We start from the raw sequence: 19,368 nt of genomic DNA, 5'->3' as shown, positions 1-19,368 counted from the left end.
GCAGTCACGATGTTGAACACAGGCGAGTTGCAAGCAGGAGACTGTAGTGCACGGAGGCAGCGGATAGAAATCAGCAAACAGACTTGATGAGAAGCAGGTGAGTGAGGTAAAAGCTGGAGTGCACGGAGGCAGCGGATAGCAATGAGCAAACAGTCACATTGATATAAAATAACGTTGAAGTGGTGTAGAAGACTGTAGTGCACAGAGGCAGCGGATAGGAATCAGCAAACAGTCATGATGATAAAGTTGATGGTAGACGTGGTATGGAACCACAGTAGTAGAAGTGGTTTGGAAACCACAGGAATCAGCAGCACTGAATACACAAGTAATACAGGAACACCTTCAGAGACTCATGAGGAATGAGACTCCAAGATCAGGCAACGTGGTGGTGACCACAGGTGCTTAATATAGGGAGGTTGCCTGATCTGCCAATTAAGTTAAAGGGGTATACACTGAAGTATAGAAAAGGGCTGCGCATGCGCAGACCCTCAGGATGGTGGACGGCCACGGTTCCTAAATGTCCGGGAAGAGGCACTCACGGTCCGGTGAGTGACACTCGGTCCATGGACTGCATACACACTAGCCTTGTTTAGGACGAGAAAGGGAAGAGCGGATGTCCCGTTAGCGACTTTTTACAGCCATGTTGTCGTGAGCAATGACTGTAATTTTGTACTCACTGTTGTGGATCGGTCGGAAGTTTATACACACTACACAGCGGAAACGAGATTGGAACGAAAATATTAAACGTTACGACCAACCAAATGAGGCGATAATCGTTCATTTGGGCAGACTTTAGACCATCATGTAACTGTACACACTGACCCGACTTTTGAACGAGCGGTCGTATGTCGGCTGTTTGAGCCAATTATTGGACGAAAACAGTGTAGTGTGTACCCAGCTTTAGTAGTGTATCATTACCTATGTATTAGTAACTACTACTATCCAAAGAGGCACTCCTTGAGTTATTACTACTAGCACCTTTTACAGGGGTTAATTTTTTAATCCACATGTAGGCCAATCACAAAATAATGTAAAATGTAACTTTTATTACATGTTAATAAAATGAATAAAAAGAAAAGTGCGAAATATATAAATAGTAAAATAATTAGAGCGTCTAGGGGATAATCAGACCATGCCGTGTATGTATGCCATTTAACTTCTTGCTGAATTTTATTCATTATTCCATGTGCATTTATACAGCAGTATGCTTAGAATCAATTCTGTGGTATTGCGCTATACTAAATTGAGCAGCGACTGGAAACTGCACTCTTCCTTCTATGCTAACTGGAATTGAATAAGTAAAAGGTCTATTTAATGTAGTTAGTTGCATTTCTAACTAATAAATTACCAATGCACAGAACTGACATATGTTTACAAATCATGGATTTATGGTTTTAAGTAAACTATGCTCGAGATGGAACAATGAATATATTAATACTCACTGACAACTGTGTATATAACCTGCTTTCGGGGTCAGAAGTGCGACTAGAATAACAGTCTAAGAAAACGGCTGTTTGCTAGATAAATGCTGCACAATAAATCACTAATGTACAGAATTAACTTATGTTTACAAACAATTTATTTATGTTACCAACTTGATAACATTATCATTGTAACTGGCAATCAAACCAAATTGTTTAATACTTCCTGTACAAATGGCCCAGAAGTAAAAGGCATATCGAGTCATTAAACAGCCTTAGGCGTACGATTAGACTCCGTTATTATAAACGAGTCAGTGGGTGAAAGAGAGTAGACAGCAGGAGTTCAAAGCTCCAGACTGTCACAGTTTAAAACACCTTTTAATCACTGTTCCAGATAACTCACTGTGAGACACATCTTACAATATTACGTGATGCAATAAAAAAAAGCTACCAATTGGTTTGCATATAAAACAAATCATAGGAGCCAGTTACCTTAATTGCTAGATAATATCAAACACATTGTTCAAAGGCAAAGATTCACATCACCAGTACAAATGAAGAAGCTGGTCATGATAAACTGTCACACTGGAATCGGTTTATTATAATGAGCTGTAAGTTTGCATCCCAAGTAATTAGATACAGTCTAGGCTGGGTACACACTATACAAAATTTCTCCCGACGCGATATCCTTAATGATTTTACTAACGATTAACATACTGATTCAGGTGTAGACACTAAACACATTTTATACAATTTACCTTCCGATCTGTGCTCTTGTTCTGTCATAACCATCGTCTGAAAGATCTATGAGATCTATGGACACTGCCGGTCGTGAGTGCATACACACTGTAGAATTGTAACGACATTATTCCATCGTTAAAGGAGATTTTTAGTCCAGTTCAAAAATCAAATTAAATGATACGATGTGCTTTGGAACAATAACCGCTCATTGTTGCAGTGTACACACTAATGCGATATCAGGCCGAGCGCTCGTTTATCGTATGATTGGCCAGATAATCAACTCAAAACACTGTAGTGGGTACCCAGCCTAACTATATCAACAGACTCTGCTTCAGTAAATTTCAGTGTAAGGGCCTGAATGTTCCACTATTGGGAGTCATTTTCTCACAGACAGTAGATGCATATACAAAGTAAATACACACTAGTAAGTGAATTTATGTGCAATAGAGGAGACTGTGATACTGAACTATTTAAATCAGTTGTAACAATAATAATACACCCACACATGTCAAAGAAATACAGTATATGGGAGTGGGAAGTTATATTGATTTATGTGAATTAATTATTACCCAAATCCTTCTCTGGGATATTATGGGATATACAAAAATAACACACTGGTTAGATCATAAGAGTTAACATGAATGTTAGAAACGCAATTAACTACATTAAAGAGATCTTTCGCTTATTCAATAGGTCCAAGCAAGTTAGCATAGAATGAAGCGTGCAATTAACAGTCACTGCTCAACTTAGTATAGTAGTATAACTTAGAATCGTGCAATACCACAGAATTGGTACTAAACATACTGTGGTATAAATACATGTGGAATATTGAACAAAATTCACTAAGGAGATATGCCACATATCAAATTAAATGGCATACATACACACCATGGTCTGATTATTCCCTACACGCTATATTTATTATACCAGTTTAAATTTTGCATTTTATTAATTTTATTGGTACATAATAAAGGTTAGATTTTACATTATTTTGTGATTTGCCTACATGTGGATTCAATAATTAACCCATGTAAATGGTGCTATTAACAACCCAAGGAGCGCCTATTGTGATAGTAATACTTTTTGTTTTCTAATATTTAGATGATCCCAAGCACACCAGCAAATCTGCAACTACATAGCTGAAAAAGTAAATGTCTACATCAAGACCCCATTGAGCTTCTGTGGCAGGACAATAACAGAGCTGTGCATAAATATATACTCACAGCACAAATCAAAATTCCTCAAATATGATAAAAGACTGGGGGTATATTTACTAAACTGCAGGTTTGAATAAGTGAAGATGTTGCCTGTAGCAACCAACCAGATTCTAGTTATTTATTTAGTACAGTCTACAAAATGACAGCTAGAATATGATTGGTTGCTATCGGCAACCATTCAGCAACTCCACTTTCTGAAACCCGCAGTTTAGTAAATATACCCCTGAAACTCATACAGAAAATGATTACTTGTACAAGCAACTGAATTAAGGGGTATAAACTTTTCACACATGGCTTCTTCATGTTGTCTTATTTTTTGTTAAATATATAATAACAAAATTAATCTGTTTTAAAATCTGTTATGGTTTGTCACAGGAGATTAGATTGATACATTTTTGGTGAGCACTACATGAATAATTATTTCATATGTAAAAAAACCATAGATTTGAATAAGTGTGTCCTTTCTTATTCACACAACTATAACAATTTGGTAAAGAAACACTTATATACATTGTTAGGTGTCAGTGTGATTTAAAAATAGAGCCAACAACAATATTCATCACTGCCCAACACACTATTAGCGGTATCTACCACACGGGATCGATAGGAGCCGGATGCTGAGTTTCATTGCAGCCGCAGACACGCTGGTTGGGACTGATTCTCCGGTGTTACATGCATTTCTTCCATCTATTTTCTGAGAGGTTGTGAGAGTGGACTCTTCTCACCTTCCCGGAATTCTTTTTATGAGGGGTTGAGGACCTCCATTGGATGCCTTATCACCGCTATACGACCAGAGTGAGTTACCCGTTATTTTGGTTTCTCTGTTGAAAGACTTCAGCTAGCGGACTCTCTCCCCACTATCTCCCCGCTTTGGATTTATATCAGCGAGGAGATTTAGGACTCTTGTTGAACTCTTTATTGCCATATTATTGCTACATTGAGTGCTGTTTTTGACATTATATATATATATATATATACATTACGTAAATGATATTATTGTTGTCTTAAGCTTACTGGCCAGTAGCTTTTGGTTTACATTTGTTTTTATATATTTTTACATTACACTTTGTTGTCTTTGTTTATTTTTATGTTTTTAGCGCCTGGAGTTTCTCTATTCATCCCCAGAATGACCTGTGCTCTAAGATCTGGGATGGCACTACACATAGTAAAATAGCTACATATTCTCCTTCAAAACACTTCTGTATGTGTACAGTCAATTACACCGGATCTGTTAAAACTGTTTGAGGAGACAGGCATTCTCAGACTTAGGTAACTATACTGGGGCATTACCCGGATACCCTTCAATGAGATAAGTTTGTTTTCTGCTCTGACACCATGAGATGATGTTGGCATTTCAGTTGTTTCAGAGGAAAGTTGCTCACTTTTCAGCAGTAGTCTTTGGCTGTACTAATAACATAATAACCCAATATAAATTAAGAGTACAGATGTCATCCTCTTCCCCTATTTGTTGGAGAAAATGTGTAAATAATGCAGAACTAGCACAAATCTTGACTGCCAAAATATTACCATGCCTGGATCAAAACAATTCATTTGATATTGTACTTCATGTCTTCCAGTTCCCCTAGATCCTTCATTAGCATTATTTCACAGGTTCCCGTAGTTCAGGTCAAGGCAAATTAATTAGCAATTTTCATTAGTGTATGGTTCATTAATTTTGGTGCCATTTTGTACTCAATGAAGGTAGATCTTACATTACAAAAACATTAATTAGCTTTGCTAATGGAAAAAAAAGTGAAGCAGACGATTGGTCCTGACCCTATAACCCACCCTATCCCCATAATGGGGAATTGTGCCTTTTTCCCTTTCAAATGTCCAAATAGTAAAAAGGTGCTACCAAATAATTCCCTATATTTCTTGACAAAATGCATGTAAAATTTTGATTTGCTTAGAGTAACATATTAAGTTATTCCCAGCAACAGGGCAAAATTAGGAAACCGTGCAGTCCCATGAATCCATCCCAGCCCCCATGCTGTACACACAGCCTCAGCAAAAGCCAGTGCTGGTATGTAGCCTAGATTTAGGTTCACATGAACCCATTGTAATCTATTCCATTTTACCCAGATCTTCATCCCTGGAAGTAGCCAAAAAAAGGCGGTGATAGACGATAAACTTTTGTCACCTGGTCCTTTACAAACCTTAACATCTTATAAAGTGCATACTAATCAGCTTTTCAAACCCTTCTACCTACGGGTTGTGATATATCTTTACAATCTTTTAAACGTTTGTCAGTCCAGCTCCCTAATTTCCAATGGAATCCCACCATCATCTTACCTGATTTCAACATCCTAATTAATGATCCACATCCTCCTGCTTCCTAACTATGCTTTCGAACTTTATCTCTTGGTCTCTCCCACCAGCCCGATTCTTCCACTCAACGTGATGGCTACTTCCTTGATCTTGTAATCACCCAACTTTCTACCTCTCTGCTTAAACTTCTCTCCCCAATTTATATATTCCCTTGTCCTTATCTGGCAAAAACAAGCCATTAATCTTGCCTTCATCCAAAAGAATCTAATTAACTTGCATGTCTATTTCTGTTGCCAAACCAACAATTTCGAACACAGCTACTGGACTAATTTGCTTTGTCCAATGTTTTTTTATTGCTGCTCTGCCTGACCTTATATTGTATGCCTGTTCCGCACCAACATATTAAATAAGCATTGCCCAATCAATTGTATGTGTTTCCAAAGCACATGGTGGTTTATTTTAACAGATGTAAATAATCAACAATTCAAGACATTATTATATTGTGATAAAGTACAGTACAGCACAGCCAATACCAAAAGTTACATACATACCGCTGCAATCGCTGCGCTTCCATGGGTCCCAATGGAACAGTGTATCTGTTAGATAACTGTGGTCAGAGTTGACTGACCCTGGTGGGGGATGCAGCTAATATATACAGTCAGTGTTTCATTGTGAACAATAGAGATGACATAGTTTGCATCTATAGGTCCAGGCACAGGGTGGCTTCAGGGTAAACAGTTCATAGGCTGATTCAATCTAAGGAATCCAAAGGAGGGGGTCATCTCTCCAGGGGGTCTGCTCCTTTCATAGCCAGCATCATACAAAGGTTTATTCCCTAATATCAATAACTAAAGTATGCAATGTGCGATCTCTTCGCCGACTGCACCGGACAGTTGCTGAAGATTAGGGCTTCAATATGATATCAGGCATGACACCTTTCCTATAACCTAAACCTTTAATAACACTAAAATGTACATATAATCATATTATATAAACGAATAATAAACCAAATGCTATCTGCTCATAAATTACAGTGTAACGGAACCAATATGAATTGTATAAATAACTAAATGTTGTAATGCTAGTGTGTGCATGCGTATTTTACCGTGCGATCGCATCACGCCACGTGTTACGTGGCGTACGCTTCGCAATCTGCACGGCAAACCAATATTAAACCAATATACTTTCGTTCATCCAATTATACGACTTCAACAATGTATTCTTTCATTTGTCTCAAAATAGATCCCAAATTTATCCATCTACTCAGTTCTTGCTCCTTTTCCTGGTCACATGCCTTATTTTGTCTGCAAACATTCTGGAATTCCCAACCTCATACAACACAACTTACCTCTCATCTGCAAATCTTCAAGGGTCCCTGAAATCTCACCTTTTATGCAAACTTATCAAATTCCCAAACTACCTTCTTAACACATTTTACCCAATTAGTACCCACTTCCTCAGTTCATGCAAAACTTACAACCTACTGCCCACCAGACCAACATTGTTGTGTGACTGGTCATATAGCTCCACTGAGCACATATTCACGTTAAAATCAGGCTATGAATATGTAATCTGTGACATTTAACCTCCTGTAGCAAACTCTTATTTATCTATAGATTGTAAGCCAGGCCCTCACATCTTTATTTTTGTGGAAATACCCAGTCTTGTTTTTATTACAGTGTTTGTTGCCAATTATAAAGCTACAGAGCACGCTGGCGTTATTTATATAGTTACAATATCAAAAAAATTACATGGATAATTGCTTCAAGCTAAAATTGATTTTAACTAATGATTTGAGTATCTAAAAGCATTCATGTAATGCAGTCTGTTTTAGCCACATCAACAGTTTACTACGAGTTCAATTTTTAAAAATACTCTTTATAAATATTTTTCCAGGCATGAACAAAAGACAATGCATTTAGGTATATTGCTTAGTTAAAAGAACAACAAATGATGTCCGAGATAGTTCTGTAATCATTGCTCATCCAGTCGTTACTTCTTCTGTGTGTAGAGTATATACACATATTCTTGGTGTTCAGTTCATGTTTTCAGAGCTTAAGCTCACTTGGCATCTCCTCTCCAGCCAGGCCTCTCAGTAGGTTATTTACTGCAAGCACAGACATGATGTTTCTGGTACTGTAGGTGGCACTACCAATATGAGGCAAAATAACTGCAAGGAAACAATGAAGACAGGTTTGAGGCAAGGTCACACATCCAGCCATGCAAAGAGACATGTTTGTGAAGTGGAACTAAACCTAAACAAGTTTAATATATGAACTTTGTTTCATTCAATCCTACAGCAGATTGATACAAGCCTCACATCACTTGCACTGTTTGGGAACCTGCTTCTTCTTCTAAGTCTGAGGCTTCCTGTGTACCTTCAATCCCATCATTTCCAAGTATGTAAATAGTAAAGCCACACCATTGCCGAGGAAGGTGGTGGTGGGGGACACAGTCAGAGTGCACATTTTATGCAACATCATGTAAAAAATCACTTCACCATTAAAAGCCTTACTCTTACTCTAATCATCTTCCCTATACTAATGTGGAGCTTATGCCACCATGCAAAACTCCTTAGCCGAGGACTGTGCAGTGCCACCCAAGAGGCACCCACCGTTCTGGTATAATGTGCCATTCCCAACGTAAGCCTGATGAAATATCAAAACAATCCAAATAGCAATGGTTTGTTAGATGCTGTCAACCTCTGTTGTGGGCAGAGAGGACCAAGAGGTCCTCTGTCCTACACAGTTCGCATGTCCTTTGTACATAGGTCCTCAAGGACCTGACCACGTCCATAGAGAAGAGAGCCCTCGGCACTGCTCCTTAACTCCACAAAATTATGAATAAGGAATAGATAGAAAAAAAAAAAAAAAAGTATATCTCCATATCAATTAATGACAATACATTCATTTTAATCCAAAATGAATAAAACATCACAGTGAATGACACACATAGATAGATCTATCTATCTCATGGCCCCTGAAGAAACAAACCCTTCTCAACATGAATATTATGTGGAATTTTCTGCAAGGAATAACAGGGCTATAATACAATCCTCCTCCATTGATTCTAGCTTTTCACACAACGTAGACACCTTTCTAATTCTGTGATATTGCCCACAAGTTCCCCTCCATGATGGAGAGCCTCCATCTATGCAGAACAACATCAAAAGGCCTCATGTCTACAATTTATTGATTGCCTCAAACAAACTATTAAAGATCACCATGAAGTTAAGTGGGGGAGGACAAGGGGGAGATGGTGGACCCAGAGGAAAGGGAAAATGTTTCAAAAAGCTCAATACGTGTGAATCAAAGAAAATGCTTATACATTCTCATACAAGTGGTATTTGGTACAAACACTTATAGGAGATTAAACCACCTATGCTGGTGAGGCAGGGGACACTAGGGGACTCTGTCCCATATGAGGTGGCAATGCTCTAAAACACCACCACTCTAGGTTGAGATCCTCCTAATTAAATCGACCACAGGGCTACAATGGCATTGTTTTATTTATACAAACTGCTAGATATCTGCTAAAAATGCTATTGTATTATAGGTTCAAATTTATAAAAAAAAATAGATTTGAATAACACAACATCTTGAAAAGCTATAAAAGTAATACCACAGTTCTTCAGGCCGAGCAACAGGTGAGATGTTGGCAGGGGTTCAGGAGTAGTTACATCTAAACCAGCAGCTGCTATCTGCCCACTGACCAGAGCCTGGTACAAGTCTTCCTGGTTTACCACAGAGCCCCTGAAAAATATCACAAACTGTCAGTTCACCCATGTTGTATCCATACAAGGGAACATCCTGCATTGGCATCAAAACAGTGGTCTACTCACACCATTTGCAAAACTTACAGGTCATATGTTATTCAGGAGGTACTGGAATTCATGTTGTTTTACATAATAGAACAGACTGGACACAATTTGGGTGGATTCAAGTGGAAGCAGCCAACAATATTAACCAATGACAACAGTCACAACAAGCAATGTGCTAACTGTATCATGCTGCCTGATATTTCAGATGTGTGAATAATGCTGCACAGAAGGTTGTATACACAGACTTTGTGTTATAAGCTGGATATGGAGCTGTGTAATGGATTTCTATATCCAACACTGAACTAGACCACTGACAGAATAAATATAAACTTATGGCAGTGTTTTCATTGCAGATTCTTTGTCACTAACATTTGATGTTTTACACAGTTGTTAAAAAAGTATGGAGACCAGTGTAAAATAGCGCCTTGTAGAATTATAAATGTTAAAAAGCCATGAAGTCAACAGCATTTTAATAGTTGTTTGTTTTTTTTTGTTATAACATTTATGATTTTACACTGAGAAAATCAGTAAAGTTTTCAGTTGTTTGTTTTGTTGTTGACCATCTTATAAAAATAATATAAGTGGTTCAAAATGTTTGGCTGTGCATACGCAGGAAGACAGCTTATTGTTTGGCTCTATTTTGGGAAAATACATGGCAGAGAAATTGGTTAGAATAAAACGGTGACAAAAGTGTACAATGTGAAAGTAGATATGATCTAAAGTTTCTGGTCTTAAAGTAGACATTTATTGTGCTATCAGGTGTGGCAGATCCGAGTGTTTTAATTTGTTTAGGATCAGTGGTTCTTAAGCAGTCACATTAACCCATTTTGAAAGGGCACGGTGTGACATTTACAAGTTTTCATGCCATGTCAGAACCTACCATATATAAATTTTGTGCCCTGACGAGAGGAAATTATCTTCTGTAACCCACCCAAATAAGCTCATTGCTAGATCATTTAATAGAATTCAAATAAGAATAGGAAAGGGAGGTCAGGTTTGTCAAGAAAATACATCTTATATAGGTTCACGCATTTGATGAAGCACAGCATCTCCTTTAGGGTGCCCAAATAGTCAGCTGTAATTGTTTTGGGGTTTGTATGCCCTGCTGTTCTGTTATTCATGTAGACTCTGGGTACAGATTAGTTTTTTGCTTACAAAAACTTTGTCTCTATCTTTCTCTCATAAAATTACAGTAATAAATTAATAACAAATCTGTGTGTTCAACTTTACTCTAATTTGCAAACAAATGTATTTTGATAACTTGTCAAAAGAAATATTGGCATAAGAATGGAGCAGCTTACTGTATGAATTAGAGTTAGTCCATACAGCCATTCAATGGGGTTCTCCCCCAAATGTCTTGATCCGGTGGCCCAGTAGCACAGAAAACACGGAGAGCATCAATATTCAATGCAGTTGGTTGGGTATTAAAAAATGTTTGCATAGTAGAAGCAGTGGCGGAACTACCATTGGTGCGGCAGGTGCCGTGCACTGGAAACCATGGCGATAATGGGGTCCTCTGCATGGCAGATGCAGAGGGTCAGGGGCCTCCTCCCCGCATTGGGGCCCACAGCTTGTTAGTTCCGCCTCTGTGTAGGAGTGTAGTGTATGAAGCACCTGATAGGATGGAAGCTCCAGCCAATAAAATCATGATACAAATTGTTATGCGTGCAGTGTATTTATGTGCTTAAGTTAAAGTGAAGCCAAACACTTTAAAGGTACTGACTTACCGACTTATGTTAATGAAAACTGATGTTTCCTTCATTCTGTTAAAGAAATTTTTGTTGCAAAGCCCTTCAGTTTCAGGTGTTAAAGAGCAAGACACAATAACAAAATCTGAATCCTCTGTAAGCTTTTCGCAAGACACTAATAAAAAAAAGAGACAGTTAACATATTGTTATTCTTCAATATAGCCTACAATAATGGTGACTAGTGGCCACATAAGGAGAAGAACATAAATTTCTGCAGAAGTACCATATTCTGCGTTAACCTCTGCAGCACGATCAGGCCTGGGCTGACGTCCTGTATACAGGAACTTTTTCACACCAAAAGGTTTAAGGCGTTGGGCAATGGCCACTCCTGCGAAGAGGACAAACAAAACATATTGATCCAACGGGAGGGGGGGGGGGGGGGGAGAGGAAAATAAACAAATGCTGAGCTGCCGTAGGCAGCCCTGTAAACCTGTAAAATGCTCTCCAACACCAGGGCATTGGTGTATCCTTCAGTTTGGGGCTATAGAAGGGGGGAGGGGAGCTTAACTCCTAAGTGCCCAGCTCCAGCATTGCCTTCTACACCCCATGGTTGTATTGTCCCCGAGCATCGATGAAAAATAAACTATTTGTACTAAATTTTACCATGGTGTTGCTCCTCTCTATTCTAAACATCCAGTCTATGTTGTTAAATTAATAATTAGTATTTCTTATAAGAAATTACAGCACCTGGAATAAAAAAATAAAAAAAGTTAAAGATAAACGTGAGGGTTAATAATATTATTATTAATACAAAATAAATTAAATTAGGAACTACATATATTATTTAAAACTATAGAAGGTAATCGAGATTGAATTAAGCACTACTAACCACTAAATTCCATATTCTAAAGAAGAGTTAGTCAACGCTAGTCCTCAGGAACCACCAACACTCATATTTTAAAGATTCCTGTCTGTGGGAACAGGGGATAATACCAGCCAAATAGATATGGCAACCTATATAATTAAAGAAATCCTCCAAATATACCTGGAAACCAGAGTGAGGAAACACTGTTTTAGAGACAAATGATACTCAAAATCAATGCAGCACAAGTTTTAGAGGTTTTTACCTATTCTGCCTAAACCAATGATTCCCACAGTGCTGTTGGATAGTCCATAACCACACATCCACATTGGCGCCCATGTCTTCCATCCTCCACTTTAAAACAAAAGCAAGACTATAACATACGCAAGATATTTATATATAATAAACAAAGTTTCCTAAATCTATTTATGATGTATGGCTTGGTTAGGTTACAATATTTCAATTCACAAAAACATGTTTTTAAGGCACTTTATTGATTAGGAGGTTTATGTGAAGAATATCTGATTTAGTATATAGTAGTAGTAGCGACATGTACTAAATCGGGTAATATGCAACTGACAGAAGCATACAGACACAAGGTATTGTAATGTACCATAGATTATCACACAGCAGAATGTAAAGCCAAGGTATAATCACAGATTTATACAAAGTAGAGATAGCCATAGCGTGTCCGCAACTGGTATATGGGGCAGAGAATGTGCATATATATATATATATATATATATATATATATATATATATATATATATATATATATATATATTCCATTAAAGGGATTACCAGCAGTACAATTTTTTAATCAATAATTAACATTAAACTACGAATCAAAAAATTCTGTAGAATCGGCAATCTTTCTACTACGGAATTGCAAAGAATCTGGACTCTTAAATATATTTCACTTATGCTGCGTTCACATTGCAACCCCGACAAAATCCCGGGTCTGCCCGAGTCTCCCTGGCAACATCACAAGAGGAGCTTTGATTGGCTCCTCTTGTGATGTTGATTTTCTTTTTTTTTTTTTTTTTAAACTTTCAATAGTGTTCAGTGAGACTTGGGTTGTAAAACCCAGGTCTCATCATTCAGACTGGCATCTACCCGGGTCAGATCCAGGAATAACCCTGCAAAAGACCCGGGACAAATTGGCAGGGGACCCATTCACACTCAGCCTCGACCCTGTTTGTCGGTGCTCCCTCCCGGTAATAACCCAGGTTTTTGAAGCAGTGTAAACGGGGTATTATTAAAAAGGTTAAAACCTACACAGCAGTTGTCACCTTCTCCAGATTACACCAACTGCAGGCACCAGGAATAGTGAAAGGTGCAACATATTTTTACTTTTGGATTTAAACTTTCCCCTATATTGATTTTTATCTAATTTCTGCGTGTAACTAAGTTCCGACTTGGACCTTAACAGTGTATTGTTTTTAAGATCACAGAAAGAGGAGTGATATTGTGAAAAGCAGGTAAGATGTCCCAAAACCCGACTGTCCCGATGCAAACTAGACAGGTGCAACTTGTACCATGATTTCCGCCATCAGATACTTACCTTTTCACTTCTTGTGTAGCTTCCGGAAGGCGGCGGCAGGTCGCTAACAGTAACGCTACGCTCAGCTCTGCTGTGGCCTCAGTTAGAACATCCGGTGTGTAGCCCACTCTGATGTTACTGCACAAGACAGAGCACAAATTCTATTTACCTCAGTTACATGAGCCACAAAATAAGTGAAAAGGTGATCACAGAGGGGGTATAAATAATAACCTCAATGAAGAGAAATGAAACATAATGGGGTTATAGATATACGTACCGTTTTTTTATTTCATCCACTGCTAGGTGGTCAAAACCCACTGACAATGTACTAATGACCTTGAGGTTTGGCCCTGTAAATTTAATCAGAATAACATAAGTGTACTGTTCTTTATCTATGGATTCTAATAGATTGTAATGGCAACTGTTGTGTACATTCTTCGCTATGGGCAAAATCTGCCCCAAAAATAAAAAAAAACCTGAACATAGATGATAAAGAAATATAAATATGTACAGGGCATAGGGATTAAAAATAAAATATTGGCCATAATAGCCAGCGCAATTGTTGCTTACCAGCGGTGTCTAGGACCTCTTGGTCTATCCTTTCTGATAAGAGACAAAGCAAGCCATGTGCTCCGGTAACCCCTTTCATCAGTTCTTCTCTTGGTACAGGATCATCAGAATCCCACTGCTGGACAGTCAAGCTAGAAAGCAAAAATATCAAGTCTACATCTGACTTAATATGCACATATTTCACAAGTGTGTTAAGCAAACTCTACAGACTACAACTAGCCCACGGGCACAGTTAAGGGGGTAAATTTATTAAGCTGCGGGTTTGAAAAAGTGGAGATGTTGCCTGTAGCAACCAATCAGATTCCAGTTATTTATTTAGTACGTTCTACAAAATGACAGCTAGAATCTGATTGGTTGCTATAGGCAACATATCCAGTTTTTCAAACCCACAGCTTGATAAATTTACCCCAAAGTCTTACTGAGGTAAGTTAAGTGGATGGCATATCAAGGACTTGCAAACATTGTTAGGGGGGCAGAAATGTTGTATACTGCGATCAGTTTATAATTAAATCTTATTTGATTTGATCATAAATCATCTATAAAGGAAAATATTGAAAATGCCTCCTATTTAAAAAGATATGGTTTGTTTTCACATTTAGTTTAGAAATGATCAATTAAACATGGATATACATTAATTAGGATTTCCCTTCAGACAAGTGTTTAAAAATGTTTGGTCAGTCAGCCCATGGGGAGGTAATTAGGTTAAACTCATCTGTTAAGAAACTCACTTAAATTAAGCAGATCACAGCCATGCATTCTCACAGTAGTCACATATCTTTTGGAATGATATGTAATTCTATCATGTTTAATATGGAACTGTGCAGGAGGCTACGACTGGTTTATTGAAGGGATAATTATGTCTCTAGGATATGTCCGAGAAAAGTTATGCAAGGTCAAAACTTTTGGACAAACTATAACAGTCACCCTGGAGATATTTACTTATCCACATTAGCATTTACACTGCCCCTCTGAAATCCCTTCCAGAGAAACCACTTATTGCCAGCTCTTGGGCCTCAACCTAATTGAAGGGCTGTCCGTACGTTTTCGTCTCTGTAATGTCATCCAATTTGTTTTGATAACTGTATTGCATTTACTTTTTGTATATCATTTATTATATGTTCTTTTTTATTATATCCAAATGCCCTGTGTACCTTTGTATATTAAATCTAAAATTTAATAAGTTTTGTCCTTGATACTCTAACGAATCCATAAGCCTTTTTTGAAGAATATTGGTGGCCATGTTAACCCTTTGAATGCCGGCGCGTGACTTGTTAATATATTTGTCTAACAAGCCTAGTGTGCGCCAACGTGTACATTTGTGAAACAGAGTTTGACGTGTTAACCCCTTGATAGCTGGTGTGGGCATTACTAACCTGTGTGTAACAAGGAACATTGTGTGTGCCTGTATATTAGGGTCCTATTGCCCTTATTCAATAGGTGGTGGCAGATCATAGGTGTGTTTGGGTTTGAGAGATCTGTTTGGGGGGGGGGGTGATTCAGCAGATCCATAACCTGTGGTATATGTGAGTGAACAATTGGGTGCTGGAATTGTGTGTAACAGAAAACAACTTTAAAGTCAGGGACGCTGGGAGCTCGTTCCTGACAATCATGTATACAAAACTTTTTACGATTTTGTCTGTCTTACTTTAATTGCCGCTTGTATGCACTTAAGTATAAGAATCAACAATCCCTGGGCCTACTACATTATTCCTAGAAAACTTCAGTTTAATATGGTCTGAGCTTTGTCTGGTTTTGTAGAGACACCCACACTAGGGAAACTGTTCCTCATTTATAAGTAATCTTTCCCTCTGTAGAATGATGGATTTCAAATGGTCTGGAAATAGACTCATAGCCCTATAAAGACCGGCTAGATATATAGAAAAAATACTGGATTCTCAGCACTTGGCGCATATGACCCTGTTTACAGACGTGGATGCAGGAAGGATGCACTTAGTTTTTCACACATGGCTTCTTCATGTTGCTTTATTATTTGTTGAATAAATAAAGTAAAATCTGTTAAATGTTATCTGTCACTTGAGATTAGATTGATCACATTATTGTTAAGTTATGCCCTTACATGTGAAAACAGAATTGGGTGTACTTTCTTTTTCACAACTGTATAAACAATTTTGTAAAGGGACACTTATGCACATTGTAGTCGTTAGGTGTAACCAACTTTAAAAATGATTGGAAGTGCTCCCATAACCCCCCCCCCCCCCCCCCCTGATAAATTGCATACATAGACATGCATCTCTGTGTGTGTATGTTTGGGGATTTAGACTGTAAGCTCCAATGGGGCAGGGACTGATGTGAATGAGTTCTCTGTACAGCGCTGCGGAATCAGTGGCGCTATATAAATAAGTGGTGATGATTAGGATAGTGGATACAGCTGTACAGATATTGGAGGTGCCCACAAAACAATCTTCTATGGGCGTCACATTGTCTGATGGGAGTATAGAGCCATTAACAATGTTCATCTCTGCCCAACATATGTCAACTCTTCACATACAAACTAGTGCAGACCTTGTTATAAGTCATTTTTAAGTAATAAATCAATCATCTGTCTCATACTCGTACCTGTGGGTCTAGGCATGCTGTGTAGTGACAGTAGGTGATATGAGGCCACAAGCTTATGTTGAGGAAGCACACAGGGTTGCCAGATGAACTATATAAATCAAGGCTCACAAAGTACACATGCTAAAAGGTAAGACTACTTCCAGATGGACTTTTCTTGCCCTTTTTAAAAATACAAGAAGTGATTTTTCTTTGGCTCACACTACCTCAAGGAAAATTAGGTAGTTTTAGTTTCCCATGTGTGCCCCAGATATTTTATACACAAAAAAACATTTATGAACATTTTTTTTTCTTTATAATTATATCCTTCAATTGAATGGGGCAGGGTATCGGAACACCAAAGTTCTTTCAATATGCTCCAGACTATCCTAAACTGCAAACTGTAAAGCTGCATGTCTGCCAATGCAACCATTGCTCTCAGTCACTGCACTGAGCTGGTTAGAGGAGGAGGTACTAAAAGGAATGACAGCTCCAGTCTGCTAGAAGGAATGCCAATTAACTAGAATGATAGCAAATTGAACGTGTGTGTATTTCTTAAAAAAAAATTACACTTATAATTTATATCTTTCACACACTTATTGCTAAGATACTTGGTCATGTTTTACATGTGGAATTACACTGATTTATATAAAAAATGCAATTTCCTTGCTTTTATAGACTAACATGCACGCTCTAGCTGAAGATAAAAAGAAAACTTACTTTTCGGCTTGAGATAAGAGTTTCTGTCCATCTGGTGGTAACCTTCTACTCACAAACACCTTCATCACCTTCTGTACAGCTTTCATTGCACACTGAGAGAAGCTTAGCAAAGAGCCAGAAGGAGGAGCTCTTGTAACCCCAAGGAGGTAGTCCCTTATAGGTCAATTGCATTGCGTTTCCTTGTCTTCATAACATAACAAAGATGAGACGATAGCGCCATCTAGTGTTCATCAACTGCGACTTAAATCAAATTAAACTGATATTTTGAAAAGATTGAAAGAGCTGTATCACACTATTTTTTTATAATGGAAATTGTGGTGAACATGTGTTTCACAAATAATAACAAAGTAATAATGCCTGTCTATATTCTATTTGGACTGGTTTATCTTCATTGTGAAGGCTATTTCTGAGAACCAACCAATTCTTCTATACAAATTATTATTATTATTATTATTTATTTATAAGGCGCCACAAGGTTTCCGTAGCGCCGAACACAGTACAAACAATGGACAGTACAGGGAATAACAGTACAGAACAATAAACAACTAGTACCAAAACTTCAGAGGCTCCAGGCAAAGCAGATGTAATGGAGTAGGAGCAGAAGAGAAGGTAGGGAGACAGGAGGGAGAAGGGCCCTGCTCATAAAAGCTTACATCCTGAAGGGAGGGGAAACAGACAGCCGGCACAAAGGGAGTCAGAAGGGGGGAGCAAGCGTGCACCCCAACAGAGGAGGAGCAAGGGGATGGGAGCGAGACATACATACATACAAATGCACTTCTTTATCAGTCACGCACATGGTTATGTGCTGCACTTACGTTACGCCTTTTTATCTGCAAACTAAACATGCAGAGGTGTATAAAAAGGGGGCATAATAGCAGAAATGACCTTTTATGATAAATATGTGGTAAGTACACCTGTACTATTAAATGTAATACTTACTATACTGTAGATTATAGAGATATGGAGATCTGATATCTGTATTAAATAATTTAAAAAAAGGTCTCATTCATTTTTATAGGTCACAGAATTTAAAAATTACTTTTGATATCCTCGTAATTTATAGTAGATAACATACAATGCCTTACGAATACATTGTTTTTCTGGTACATAACAGAACTGACCTTTTATATAATCAGAGATGGCCTCCTGAAGATAACCCATTTTATTCTAGAGATAGTTTTCTGATTATCACTGATTGTCCTGAAGTAAAAAGCTATGTTACTTATTGAACCCATCATAAGGTGTGTTATTATCAGGATATAAAAAATATACACTTTGCATGAGGCTGGGTCCACATTAGCCCTGGCATGTGCTCTTACAAGCATTCCAATTTAATGATCTATTGACAGAAACTACATGGTATTGGATTCATAGCAAGAGCTACTCCATCATGAGACATTTTACTATATACAATGCCTTCTTTCTTAGTATATACTGACAAACAGATGGTTTAGGATGACCCTGTCACACTAGCAATTATTGCCATTAAGAAAAGGGAGATTCCACCAACAACACAGATACTTTATTGTACAGACAGGGAAGATGGAGAATGTGCTGTTGATCAATATAATGGAAAGGTTCAAGAAATGTATTAATAAGAACAGACCGGTAGACAGAGCTAAGGCGATCTACGCCCTGTCTGCTGCTGGTCTTAAAGGATTTTAGAATGAAATGAACTCTGACAAAAGGTTTGGATTAATTGAATGAGGAATACAGTCTGTAGTGATAATTGTGAACTCTATTCATTTTTGCTGCCTCACTGACCGCTATATGGGGGGGCTGTTGGTGGAGGCCCCTCCTGTGTTGGTGACCAGGCCCCCTCCAGCGGTGTGTATAATCTTCAGCCAGGGCCGGTGCTAGGGTCCATGGCGCCCTAGGCATTTTACAAAATCGGCGCCCCCCCCCCCCCCGCGAAAATCGGCGCCCTCCTCCCTCCTCCCCCCTCACCCCGTCTTTCCTTACCTT

General features: G+C 38.2%; 1 protein-coding gene across 1 annotated transcript; it reads right to left on the bottom strand.

The window, feature by feature from the left end:
* Window positions 1-7,324: 7,324 nt before the first annotated feature.
* Window positions 7,325-17,527, bottom strand: LOC142152052 (glyoxylate reductase/hydroxypyruvate reductase-like). The gene is made up of 9 exons (XM_075208276.1): window positions 17,404-17,527; window positions 14,131-14,261; window positions 13,838-13,910; window positions 13,582-13,698; window positions 12,283-12,371; window positions 11,439-11,543; window positions 11,195-11,330; window positions 9,269-9,399; window positions 7,325-7,817 (listed from the first exon to the last, which is right to left on the bottom strand). Exons 1-9 carry the CDS (start codon window positions 17,487-17,489, stop codon window positions 7,696-7,698), a joined length of 990 nt encoding a protein of 329 aa, XP_075064377.1. The 5' UTR covers window positions 17,490-17,527; the 3' UTR covers window positions 7,325-7,695.
* Window positions 17,528-19,368: the final 1,841 nt, after the last annotated feature.

The sequence above is a fragment of the Mixophyes fleayi genome, chromosome 1, assembly GCF_038048845.1.
Source record: "Mixophyes fleayi isolate aMixFle1 chromosome 1, aMixFle1.hap1, whole genome shotgun sequence".
Taxonomy (NCBI): domain Eukaryota; kingdom Metazoa; phylum Chordata; class Amphibia; order Anura; family Limnodynastidae; genus Mixophyes; species Mixophyes fleayi.
This window is presented reverse-complemented; position numbering and strand designations above follow the sequence as displayed.

Coding starts and splice junctions, on each gene's coding strand:
- LOC142152052 (XM_075208276.1), bottom strand. CDS start 17,489: ATGAAAGCTGTACAGAAGGTGATGAAGGTGTTTGTGAGTAGAAGGTTA. Junction 14,262..17,403: donor CTCTTATCTCAAGCCGAAAA/GTAAGTTTTCTT, acceptor TTTGCTTTCTAG/CTTGACTGTCCAGCAGTGGG. Junction 12,372..13,581: donor GCTACACAAGAAGTGAAAAG/GTAAGTATCTGA, acceptor TTTGTTTTAAAG/TGGAGGATGGAAGACATGGG.